The sequence below is a fragment of the Bubalus bubalis genome, chromosome 10 (genome assembly GCF_019923935.1).
Source record: "Bubalus bubalis isolate 160015118507 breed Murrah chromosome 10, NDDB_SH_1, whole genome shotgun sequence".
NCBI lineage: Eukaryota > Metazoa > Chordata > Mammalia > Artiodactyla > Bovidae > Bubalus > Bubalus bubalis.
The window spans coordinates 50,987,828-51,000,194 of NC_059166.1; the positions used below are offsets into that span (position 1 = coordinate 50,987,828).

At 35.8% G+C, this 12,367-nt stretch overlaps 1 protein-coding gene and 1 long non-coding RNA gene across 3 annotated transcripts in view; one reads left to right on the top strand and one right to left on the bottom strand.

Moving 5' to 3' along the window:
- UFL1 (UFM1 specific ligase 1) overlaps positions 1-12,154 on the top strand; it is a 69,542-nt gene extending 57,388 nt beyond the window's left edge. For both annotated transcript variants that reach the window (XM_006058050.4, XM_006058051.4), the window contains exons 13-19: positions 1,824-1,941; positions 3,034-3,200; positions 3,282-3,412; positions 8,498-8,578; positions 8,922-9,007; positions 9,504-9,684; positions 10,303-12,154. In XM_006058050.4, coding sequence (XP_006058112.1) covers positions 1,824-1,941; positions 3,034-3,200; positions 3,282-3,412; positions 8,498-8,578; positions 8,922-9,007; positions 9,504-9,684; positions 10,303-10,521 — 983 coding nt within the window. In that variant the 3' untranslated portion in view covers positions 10,522-12,154. The remainder of the gene's footprint in view (positions 1-1,823; positions 1,942-3,033; positions 3,201-3,281; positions 3,413-8,497; positions 8,579-8,921; positions 9,008-9,503; positions 9,685-10,302) is intronic.
- Positions 3,330-7,468, bottom strand: LOC123327706. Its single transcript, XR_006542382.1, has 2 exons — positions 7,336-7,468; positions 3,330-3,486 (listed from the first exon to the last, which is right to left on the bottom strand). It is a non-coding gene; the product is annotated as an uncharacterized LOC123327706 (long non-coding RNA).
- Positions 12,155-12,367: the final 213 nt, after the last annotated feature.

A 12,367-nucleotide genomic window follows, 5' to 3' on the forward strand; every position in this document is an offset into this window, starting at 1 on the left:
GTTTATTACAAACACTTTGCAGTTACAGCTTGCATAGATTTTTATGGTCTCCCAGCTTCCATGCAAAGCAAAGTAGAACATTTTATGAAAAGTGACTCTGCAAATTGAAGTTAATAATAATTTTATCCAAAATTATTTAAATTAAAAATTATTAAAAATAATTTTAATTTTTATGGTAACACCTAATTGGTTGGTTGCTTGTATCTAAGCAGGGGAACTAGATATATGAATCTTTCTTTATCTAGACTTTAGTTAGTATTTGGTATGGTTAAGTTAGCAAGACACACCTTACGTTGCTTTTCTAAATAAAAGTATGATTTTTTTTATGTTTGTTTTAAAAATTAATGAAACTATGATACCTCCCCTTCTCCTTTTCCCCAGCACAAAGAGAAACTTGAAATGATGATTTGAGATTTTTTTTTTTACCTCTTCCACAGAATTTATTATTTATCGGCTTGGGAAGTATAAATATCAAGTGACAAGGCTTCAGATGTTAATATGCCACTACTTGTAATAGAACAATTGCTTAAGATCTGTCTAAAGTATTCTAAAATAAGTCAAAATAGGTACTGTTCTCAACATACATAAAGCAATATTAATTAACAGAAAAGTATCTTGGAAACTGTGAACTCAACCCTTATTTTTAATTAGCATTAAGACTATTCTGTATGAGTTCCTCAGAGGTTAAACAAGGAGTTAGTGAAGGGGCATTTAAGAAAATACTTCTCTAAAATCTGTAGTCTTAAGTAATTGAGGCATTGTGATACTCCTTTTGTGTATAGTTTAGTAGGACAGGAGCTATAAAAGAATTTAAAGAAAAGGCAAATTTCAGTGCTTTTGAAAAACTGTTTTGTTGTAATCTCAGAAATGGGGGATGCAGTTTGATTCTCAGCTAAAATACACGCTCAACTCTGTGTAAAAGATTACCGGAAGGAAATAATACAGTTTAATAACTAGTCAAATACTATTTGATGTCAGAGAGCAGGAATGAATAGCAAAACTCAGGAAAAAAAAAAGGATAGTACTTTCCTATCCTAAAGCTACAAGAAGGAGCTGTACTTAGATCTTGATGCATACTGAAAATTGATTTTTGAGCTCTTCTGTTATCTCTAAGGTTTCACTTTTAGAGGCAATAACCTAATTTAGCTGGAAATAATCAGTTTTTTATACTTTAACAATTAATTATGGAAATATTGTTAGTTTTCTTTGCAACCCATACTTTTCCAAGTAAGTGAGTAGGCATGACATTTCCTCAGTTAACAATTATTTCCATTACATACAAATTTTCCTTGGCATAGAATTATTTTTGTGAGAGCAAAAATAATTATGGCTATAAAATTGTAGGTTTTTTTCATCCATGCCTGTTCAAAAAGACAGTTTTTAGCTTCATTCTACTAGAATTGTGGTTCACTTGATTATAAGGATGATTTGATTTTTAGTAAATATTTATAAAGAAGGACCGTCTGCTCCGTATCCATTGTTCAACAAAAAATTTATCCTAAGATTTTAACAATCCACTTGATTGTTTTGATTTCCAGATATTTGCATCATCCTAGTTAGATTAGGGGGAGAATCATCGTTACTATTTTTGACTGACATGTAGAAAACAAGTTAAAATGTTATTACTCGAAATGCCACTATATATTCTATTTTAACAGTGTTTTCATTGCTTACTGCTATTTGACATGGGCAATTTTGGTGACAAAAGTTAACATTAGAGACTTTATGATCAGCAGTGAATAAATTACTATCTTATTAAATATATTATTTGCTTGTAGGTTGCTTACTTTGTTTTTTCCTGTGGCTCATTTTTTTTTTTACAGGAAAGAAGAAACCAGAGATTACTTTTATGTTCCAGGATGAGATTGAGGATTTTTTAAGAAAACACTTACAAGATGCCCCTGAGGAGTTTATTTCTGAGCTTGCAGAGTATTTAATAAAGCAAGTATATGTTTTTTGTTTTATGGTAGAGATTTAGTGAGTTACTAAAATTTTCACACCCTCATTGAAAACATATTTTGTTTTCAAAACTTCAAATTTAAGTCACTAAATTCTAGATTTTGTTTGCTTATAGTAGTTCAACAAATATTTAAGTGTGCTGGGCAAGGCAGTGCCGAAAATACAGGGCAGGAATGTGGAGGCAGTCTCATCTCCTTCTCTCTTCCAGTCCTAGTTGGAAGAAAACAACATTGCATGAAAAGTAACATCTAAAATGAAAAGATTATTCTCTGTCAAACAGAAGATAAACAGTGCACTTGTAGAGAGAAAATAAAGTAACAAACTGCCCTTAGAGAAAATAAATTTAGACAGCACTACCTTATAAATGAGCCAGGCTAAATTTATTTTTATACAGAAATAAATTGTATATAACGACTATCCCTAACTACCATGAAGTTTTCCCACAAGTTAGTCTGTATGTATAAGCTTCTCTAAATGCAATCCAGGAGCCCAGTGCATCTAACTAACTTTTTGAATTTAGAAACAGAGCTTTTGTAGTCAAATTTTAAAAAATTTAAATGAATGTTCTTGTGCATAAACATGTTACATAGTTATATTTTTCATATATAAAAAGTCAAAATAGTTACTGTTAACCATTTGCCACTACATTTTAAAAGTCTATTCTGTGTTTAGCATAAGGATTTTTAAAAATACAGATCTTCTTATAGTACTTTAGAAATTGAGAGTTTAAGTTATTATTCCTGAGAATGGGAAACAAATTTATAATCTGCTGTATTTATACCAGATTACCTAATTTAAAAAGTTGCTCTAAACTGAATTTGAACTGAAGCTTTTGTTAAAACTGTTTTTCTTATTGTCTTTAGTGCAATAAGTTTAATTACTTTATAACTTCAAATTAATTATTCTTAATTTTAATTTCTGGAATTAGAGGAAAAATTCTTGTGAACCATTCTCCAAATCTTCTTTTTTTTAAATAGAGATCTTTTTAAAGCCTTATATCCATAGAAGCAAAGTTTCCTATCTACATAAACCCAGGGCATTTTAATGAACTAAATATATTTATCTTACTCATAGACCTTTAAATAAAACTTACCTCGAGGTGGTACATTCAGTTTACATGACTTCAACTTCTTCAGCCTCTGGAACTGGTAGAAAGCGCACGATCAAGGACTTGCAAGAAGAGGTTTCAAACCTTTACAATAATATTCGATTATTTGAAAAAGGGATGAAGTTCTTTACAGGTATTATACTTAATAGTGTTTTTTCATTGATTCTCAGTTGTTCTTAGACATTCATTTTAATAAAGCATCTTTATTTTCCAGATGATACCCAAGCTGCTCTTACAAAACACTTGCTGAAAACAGTGTGTACTGATATCACTAATCTCATTTTCAACTTCTTAGCTTCGGACTTAATGATGGCAGTAGATGATCCTGCAACCATTACCAGTGAAGTAAGTTAGTGTTTTTCTTGCCACTCTTGATGTGTTTTGCTTTGAAGTCCAAGCACATTTTATTTTCTCACATCCTAAAAGGAAAATGAAATTCAGGAAGGAGTTTTTAGAAATCTGTCCGATTTTTAGTTCAGGTTTAGTACACTGTATATACAGTTGCTACCAGGACTGGTAATATGACCAGTCTATTAACAGTAATAATAAAAGGAAATACTAGACATTGTGTCTGGAAATGGCTGTAATAAATATGATAGCATGCATGCTTGGCCTTCTACTTCCTGTTAGCATATAGAAAGTAACAGGAGAACATCATCTCTTTTAAAAAAGATAAGTTCTTAGGCTTCCCAGGTGGCACAGTGGTAAAGGATCCATCCACCTGCTAGTGCAGGATACACAGGTTCAATCCCATGGACAGAGAAGAATGGCAGTCCACATGTAGTCCAGTTCAGTTCAGTCGCTCAGTCATGTCTGAGTCTTTGTGACCCCATGGACCCCATGAATCGCAGCACACCAGGCCTCCCTGTCCATCACCAACTCCCGGAGTTTACTCAAACTCATGTCCAGCGAGTCGGTGATGCCATCCAGCCATCTCATCCTCTGTCGTCCCCTTCTCCTCCTGCCCCCAATCCCTCCCTGCATCAGGGTCTTTTACAAAGAGTCAGCTCTTTGCATGAGGTGGCCAAAGTACTGGAGTTTCAGCTTCAGCATCAGTCCTTCCAATAGGACTGATCTCCTTCAGAATGGACTGGTTGGATCTCCTTGCAGTCCAAGGGACTCTCAAGAGTCTTCTCCAACACCACAGTTCAAAAGCATCAATTCTTCAGAGCTCAGCTTTCTTCACAGTCCAACTCTCACATCCATACATGACCACTGGGAAAACCATAGCCTTGACTAGAGGGACCTTTGTTGGCAAAGTAATGTCTCTGCTTTTCAGTATGCTGTCTAGGTTGGTCATAACTTTCCTTCCAAGGAGTAAGCATCTTTTCATTTCATGGCTGCAGTCACCATCTGCAGTGCTTTTGGAGCCCCCCCCCCAAAATGAAGTCTGACACTGTTTCCACTGTTTCCCCATCTATTTGCCATGAAGTGATGGGACCAGATGCCATGATCTTCGTTTTCTGAATGTTGAGCTTTAAGCCAACTTTTTCACTCTCCTCTTTCGCTTTCATCAAGAGGCTTTTGAGTTCCTCTTCACTTTCTGCCAGAAGGGTGGTGTCATCTGCATATCTGAGGTTATTGATACTTCTCCCGGCAATCTTGATTCCAGCTTGTGCTTCTTCCAGCCCAGCATTTCTCAGGATGTACTCGGCATATAAGTTAAATAAACAGGGTGACAATATACAGCCTTGCCGTACTCCTTTTCCTATTTGGAACCAGTCTGTTGTTCCATGTCCAGTTCTAACTGTTGCTTCCTGACCTGCATATAGGTTTCTCAAGAGGCAGGTCAGGTGGTCTGGTATTCCCATCTCTTTCAGAATTTTCCACAGTTTATTGTGATCCACACAGTCAAAGGCTTTGGCATAGTCAATAAAGCAGAAATAGATGTTTTTCTGGAACTCTCTTACTTTTTCCTTGATCCAGTGGATGTTGGCAATTTGATCTCTGGTTCCTCTGCCTTTTCTAAAACCAGCTTGAATGTCTGGAAGTTCACAGTTCATGTATTGCTGAAGCCTGGCTTACAGAATTTTGAGCTTTACTTTACTAGCATGTGAGATGAGTGCAATTGTGTGGTAGTTTAAGCGTTCTTTGACATTGCCTTTCTTTGGGATTAGAATGAAAACTGACCTTTTCCAGTCCTGTGGCCACTGCTGAGTTTTGCAAATTTGCTGGCATATTCAGTGCAGCACTTTCACAGCATCATCTTTCAGGATTTGGAATAGCTCAACTGGAATTCCATCACCTCCACCAACTTTGTTCGTAGTGATGCTTTCTAAGGCCCACTTGACTTCACATTCCAGGATGTCTGGCTCTAGGTGAGTGATCACACCATCGTGATTATCTGGGTCGTGAAGATCTGTTTTGTACAGTTCTTCTGTGTATTCTTGCCACGTCTTCTTAATATCTTCTGCTTCTGTTAGGTCCATACCATTTCTCTCCTTTATCGAGCCCATCTTTGCATGAAATATTCCCTTGGTATCTCTAATTTTCTTGGAGAGATCTCTAGTCTTTCCCATTCTGTTGTTTTCCTCTATTTCTTTTCATTGATCGCTGAAGAAGGCTTTCTTATCTCTTCTTGCTATTCTTTGGAACTCTGCATTCAGATGCTTATATCTTTCCTTTTCTCCTTTGCTTTTCGCTTCTCTTTCACAGCTATTTGTAAGGCCTCCCCAGACAGCCATTTTGCTTTTTTGCATTTCTTTTCCATGGGGATGGTCTTGATCCCTGTCTCCTGTACAATGTCATGAACCTCCGTCCATAGTTCATCAGGTACTCTAATCAGATCTAGGCCCTTAAATCTATTTCTCACTTCCACTGTATAATCTAAGGGATTTGATTTAGGTCATACCTGAATGGTCTAGTGTTTTTTCCCTACTTTCTTCAATTTAAGTCTGAATTTGGCCCATGTAGTCCAGGGGGCCACAAAAAGTTGGACTTAACTAAGCATGCACACACAAATAAGCTCTGTAATGTACAAAATCTTCTTTTAAGCTAATCAGATGACCTAGATTGGAATTAATTTTACCAGATAACCTTTCAGAGAATGAAGGTGACTATCCAAAGAGGTAGGATAAATAGACTGGCTTACCTAAGGTGGATGTTCAGGGAGAAGAGGTGTCTGTCACAGAGACAGGAAATAAAACAGCTGAAATTTTAACAATCCTTAGAGGTCTAGGCTAGGACAACAGTTTAGAATCCCATGAGATAGCCAGAACAAGGTGGGGAGAGGGGGAAGAGTAATGGTGTTCAGTTATTTTGAAATCAGGTTTTATTTCCTCCTAATTATTGTTGTGTCACACCCCTTTTTTCTGTTGAGTTGTATATCCCTTACCAGAGTTCTGACCAGATTCTATAACTTTGCAGTTTTCATTTCGTGACACTGTCTCATTTATTTAGACTGACTCCAGTTCATTTTCTTAAGTTCTAATCTCAAATTCAAAGCTCCTCTCTTCCCTTTTTGCAGTGTAAGGTGGAGCTATGGCTCCTATTTGCCTAGAGGAAGAAAAGTATGGTCTGCCCCATCCTCCTCTCCTTCCACACCCTGGATCCACTTAAAGTTGGAGATTAGGAAGAATGAGAGACAAAACTGCCTTTATGAGACTGACTGCATATCACTGGCATTGATCCAGTTCAAACCAAATCAGCCTAATGCTTGTGGCCTCTCCTGATGTGACATTTGTCACATAAGTGAGATAGGCTGTTTGGGGGAAATGTTTTTATTATCATGCAACTCCTTCTCATATCAAGGACTCTCCCTAAACCCCCAAACAGAGGTCCAAGAAAGGCACTGTTTCCCTTCCATTCTTCAGCTTGAATAGTGAGTGCCAGCTATGTGGACTCTTTCATGTACCTGCCTGCATGCTAACCTCCGCTGTGGGAAATACATGGGTTCTGTCCCATGCCCTTCAAGGGCCACAGGAAGATTGGTGTAACATGGAGGACAGGAGTCAGTAGGTTGTCCAGTCTTCCAAGACACTGTAATTTTAGAGCCTGCTGCCCACACCATTCCAGTAAGGCCTCCTCTAGAACATTTGCACTAGGAGGAGCCATAAGACTGTCCACAAATGCCACCAAACTTTACAAAGCATATCTGGGGTGGAGTGCGGTAAAGTTCCACACACCAGACAGTATAGCATCCATCTATCCATGGCTCAAGTCCCCTCACTTATAGATACGCTTGATATTTATGAGTGGGGCTCCCTCAACTGGCCTTAGGGAAAAATACTCTTCCCACCACAATGGAAAAGATAAGGAGCAGCTCTTACCCCAAATTCTCTTTTTCTTGCAAGATGAACAGTGGGTATGTGCTCATTCACTCACGTGCTCTCTGATCCTCCTGTTTTACTGCAGGAGCAAATGGGATGAGTGCAGGCTGCATCTAGCCTCTTTGGCTAGCTGTTGACTAGCGTTCTGATGTTAAAGTATTTTAGCGTATTTTATCCCAAGTTTGCAGTCTGAAATTTAAGAACAAGGATAATACACATTTTTTGTTTTGCTTTGTTTGAATGTATATTCAGTTCAGTTCAGTCACTCAGTCGTGTCCGACTTTGTGACCCCATGGACTGCAGCACACCAGGCCTCCCTGTCCATCATCAACTCCTGGAGTTTACTCAAACTCATGTCCATTGAGTCAGTGATGCCATCCAACCATCTCATTCTCTGTCATCCACTTCTCCTCCTGCCTTCAGTCTTTCCCAGCACCGGGGTCTTTTCAGATGAGTCAGTTCTTCACATCACGTGGCCAAAGTATTGGAGTTTCATCTTCAACATCAGTCCTTCCAGTGAACACTCAGGACTGATTTCCTTTAGGATGGACTTGTTGGATCTCCTTGCAGTCCAAGGGACTCGCAAGAGTCTTCTCCAACACCACAGTTCAAAAGCATCAGTTCTTCAGAGCTCAGCTTTCTTTATAGTCCAACTCTCACATCCATACATAACCACTGGAAAAACCATAGCCTTGACTAGACGGACCTTTGTTGGCAAAGTAATGTCTCTACTTTTTAATATGCTGTCTAGGTTGGTCATAACTTTTCTTGCAAGGAGTAAGCATCTTTTAATTTCATGGCTGAAATCACTATCTGCAGTGATTTTGGAGCCCAAAAAAATAAAGTCTGCCACTGTTTCCCCATCTGTTTGCCATGAAGTGATGGGACCAGATGCCATAATCTTAGTTTTCTGAATGTTGAGCTTTAAGCCAACTTCTTCACTCTCTCTCACTTTCATCAAGAGGCTCTTTAGTTCTTCACTTTCTGCCATAAGGGTGGTGTCATCTGCATATCTGAGGTTATTGATATTTCTCCCAGCAGTCTTGATTCCAGCTTGTGCTTCATCCAGCCCAGCGTTTCTCATGGTGTACTCTGTAGCTTTGACATGTAGTACATATACAATTCTCAAAGGATTTTTTTTTTTTTTTTTTTTGCCCTATAGGTAAGAAAAAAAATTCTAAGTAAATTATCAGAAGAAACAAAAGTGACTCTCACAAAACTCCACAACTCTCTGAATGAAAAGGTAAATAAATTTTTACTGTATTCAGATATTTGAGCTAGAATTTGTGATCTTTGAATAGATTTTTATCAAAATAACTGAAAACTAAATTTAAAACTATTAATCTACACTCAAGACATCTCTTTGGAGGGTGAATAAAGAGATGAAGCCTCTTTGGAGGGTGAATAAAGAGATGAAGCGGGGGACACTTTACTGTCTAGTCCTAAATCACAGTTTCAAACCTAATGACAAAATGACCTTTTTAAAAATTGTATTTGGGGTATAAAATTATAAAACAGCATTAAATGACTGCTTTTCTTTAGGCGACTGTTTATAAAAGTAAGTAATGGTTTAAACACCTTTCCAGAGCATAGAAGACTTTCTTGCTTGTCTGGATTCTGCAGCAGAAGCTTGTGATATTATGTTGAAGAAGGGAGACAAAAAAAGAGAAAGGTAACACTGAATTAATGTCTGAAATTGGAGTCTGTCTGAATCCTGCAAAGAGAACTGTTGTATCTAAATGGCTGTAGACCTTCAAACGTAGTCAGTCTTCATATCCTTAAGTGTCCCTCTCTGACCCAATGGAATAAGGTATCAGAGTTCTTAATCCCATATCTGATCAAGCCTAGGAATTAATAATTCTTATTAGCCTTAAGACCTTCTTTATAGGAAGCCTTATTTAAACCACGGCACTTCTGTTTGATACCCTACAATTCAAAATAAAAAGCATACTTTGAGAATCTCTGATGTATAGTTTGTCTATCTATATAGTTTTTCTATTATTTTTTAGCATATTAGTTTATCAATGCTGTTCAGAACTATGTGTCTGTTGCATAAAAGGTCCCTTAAATTGTTTATGAAACCTAAAAATGACTACAGAAGGGAAGAACTGAAATTGGTGAGAACTTGTTAGAATATGATAACGTGCTTGTGTTACTTTCTTGTTTAGGCAGGTACTGTTTCAGCATCGACAAGCACTGGTTGAACAGCTAAAAGTCACAGAAGACCCTGCTCTTACTCTGCATCTCACATCGGTTCTGTTGTTTCAATTCTCAACCCATAGCATGCTCCATGCACCTGGAAGATGTGTCCCCCAGATCATTGCTTTTCTGAATAGTAAAATTCCAGAGGTATTATATTTTCAGTGTACTTGAAACTTTTAAAACTTTTAGATTCTGAATATTTTGAGTGTATTAACATCATGTTTCTGCTTCCTAGAATGGGAACAGTGAAGGAGGAGATTGATTTTTAAAACTCAGCATAGTTCAGGAATGTTTCAGGATCCTTTAAGATCTATGGTAAAGAATATTCTGAATTTAGAAATTAAGCTTTTGGAAGTGATATAATAATGTTCAGTCTTCCATTTCAGTTTATGCAGGTTTAACCTGTCCTTCAAGGGTCAGCTTAAAAAGTCTTACCCAACACACATTCTTCTGAGGGACTTCTCAGCTAGAAGTAAACTGGCTTCTTTGAACTTTCATGTCACTTTATCTTTGGTGATAGACCCAGCTCAGTCAACTTACATTAAAACTATCTGTATTCTTGTTTTATCTCCCCCAAACTAACCTCCTTGAGAGCAAGGAACCTCCTTGAGAGCAAGGACCTTGCTAGATTCAGCTTTCTACTTCTATGACCAGTAATTTGTAAAGATGAAGACCTGCAGTGTATAATGGTTGAATAAATCTTACTTTGTCCCACAGAAAATTAAATCATGTTTGTTAACCTTCCTCTCCTTTCTCTTTTCACAGGATCAACATACTCTTTTAGTAAAGTATCAAGGTTTGGTTGTAAAGCATTTAGTCAGTCAAAATAAGAAGACTGGGCAGGGAGAAGATCCCTTGAGTGATAAATTAGACAAAGAACAAGAGGATATCATCAATACAACTCGTAAAGAACTTCAGGAGCTTTCCTCATCCATTAAAGACCTTGTTCTCAAATCTAGGAAGTCATCAGTGACAGAAGAGTGATGATTTTAATTTACTTAATGTTGTCATACAGTAAATATTTTTCACTTTAAATAAGTTAAAGGTGAGTGGTTACCAAAAAAAAAAATACTCATTTCACAGTCCAGAATCCCCCCAATAGCACCTCCCACACCCACAATTCAGTTAAAACAGTAGCATTGTATTCATTGTAAGTTTAAAAAAATGTAAATTTTTGTAAATTGGGCTCTCCATGGAAGGTTTCTTTTTCACATTATTCTAAAAATTATACATTTCAAGTTTATTTTCTTCCTAGGTGAATGAAAAATAAATTTTCTGATATCTTTTATCTCTAGGAAAGGACTCATTTGTTGTGTTACTAGATTTCAGGTGACGTGTAAATATAATTTTCATAGAAACTTAAAATGTGGTCAGTGTCTTTTAAAGAAAGGAAAAACCTTTGGTATCAAAAGGAAAATAGTGTATTTTTCTTTAAAATTAATAGAGAACGCTTCAAAAGAAGTTTGCCAACTGAGGGCCTCTCATTCCCCCCACAAGAGTGAACTGTGTGTCTGGGGGCTTCAGGGATGTGTTTACAGATGTAGAAGAATACCTGAGAGTCCCATGCATTTCTGTGCTCTATTCTAAAATAAGATGCTAACAAGAGTGAGAGAAAAAGTATAATTTACTACTTACAGGTGTTAAATCACATTTACTAAAAATGTAGTACAAATAGTTTTATATAACCCAGTTTGCATTTCTGAATTTCATTTTTCATATCAGTAGACACTGTCACCTAATACTTTGTTGTAGGGGATCTATAATGCATTTAAATCGTTGGGACTTTTTCAAAAATAGAAGCTTATTTAGAAATAGGTATTCTTAATTTGTCAAGATTAGCAATTAAAAGACTAAAATAGTTCCTGGGAGTAATAATTTTAATCAAATGAGTTTTAAGCAACAACTTATTGTATATAAAAAAGGAATTATTTAAAATATAATAGTAAATTAAATCTCCAATATTTAAAAAAATACTATTTTATATTATTCCTTATATGGCATTTAAAACAATGTTTTAAAATGTTTGAATACAAAGATTAGTCTACCTCTACCCTAATTCTAGACAAAGTATTAACATTGATTGAAAGAAATTAATATAATTTGCTAAGCAATGTCAAAGTTGATAGGAATATAACAAATTTTAAAATATTTTCCATTGGTAATTTTCTATTAATGTATTTTCATAAGGGCAAAGGAAGAAAAATGACAAATCCTCTGTGACCACAAACTCCACTTAGTCGTGTTGATTCAGCTTCCAGAATACACCCAACCTAATTTTTTATTCAGTGCTTGTTTAAAGATCTTATTACTTAGGTTTCAAGAGATACCAGAGTAATCCACATTTAAGTCAAAGTATCAGACCATGAAACAAAAAGCCATTCTTACTTTGTTGCATTAAACTTTCATTAAATTCTTTTTCTTTTATCAAAATGGTTATTTTTCCACAATAAATATGCAGTTTCTTTATTATTTTTGTAAATAAAATTACTTAGCTGATTTTGTATGTAAAAAATCTAATTTCATTAATAAAATAAAAACTGTTAAATGTTTACTGTGCTCTTAATGGGCAGATTTAAGAATGTTATTTAGAATAAAGTTCTCTTTCTATTAAATTTTATATACTTTGAATCTTCTATTTTAATTACTAGGATTGATGTATATGTGTAATGTATTTACATTTTAAAATTTTTATTCTGAATATTTTTAGAGGATTTTATTACGTTTGTACACAAAAATAGTTCCATAGTCCTCTGTGCCTTTCATTCCTTGCAAGTTTGCCATTCATGAACCATTTCACCTTAATAAATCATTTTCAGTTACCTGGATTTCA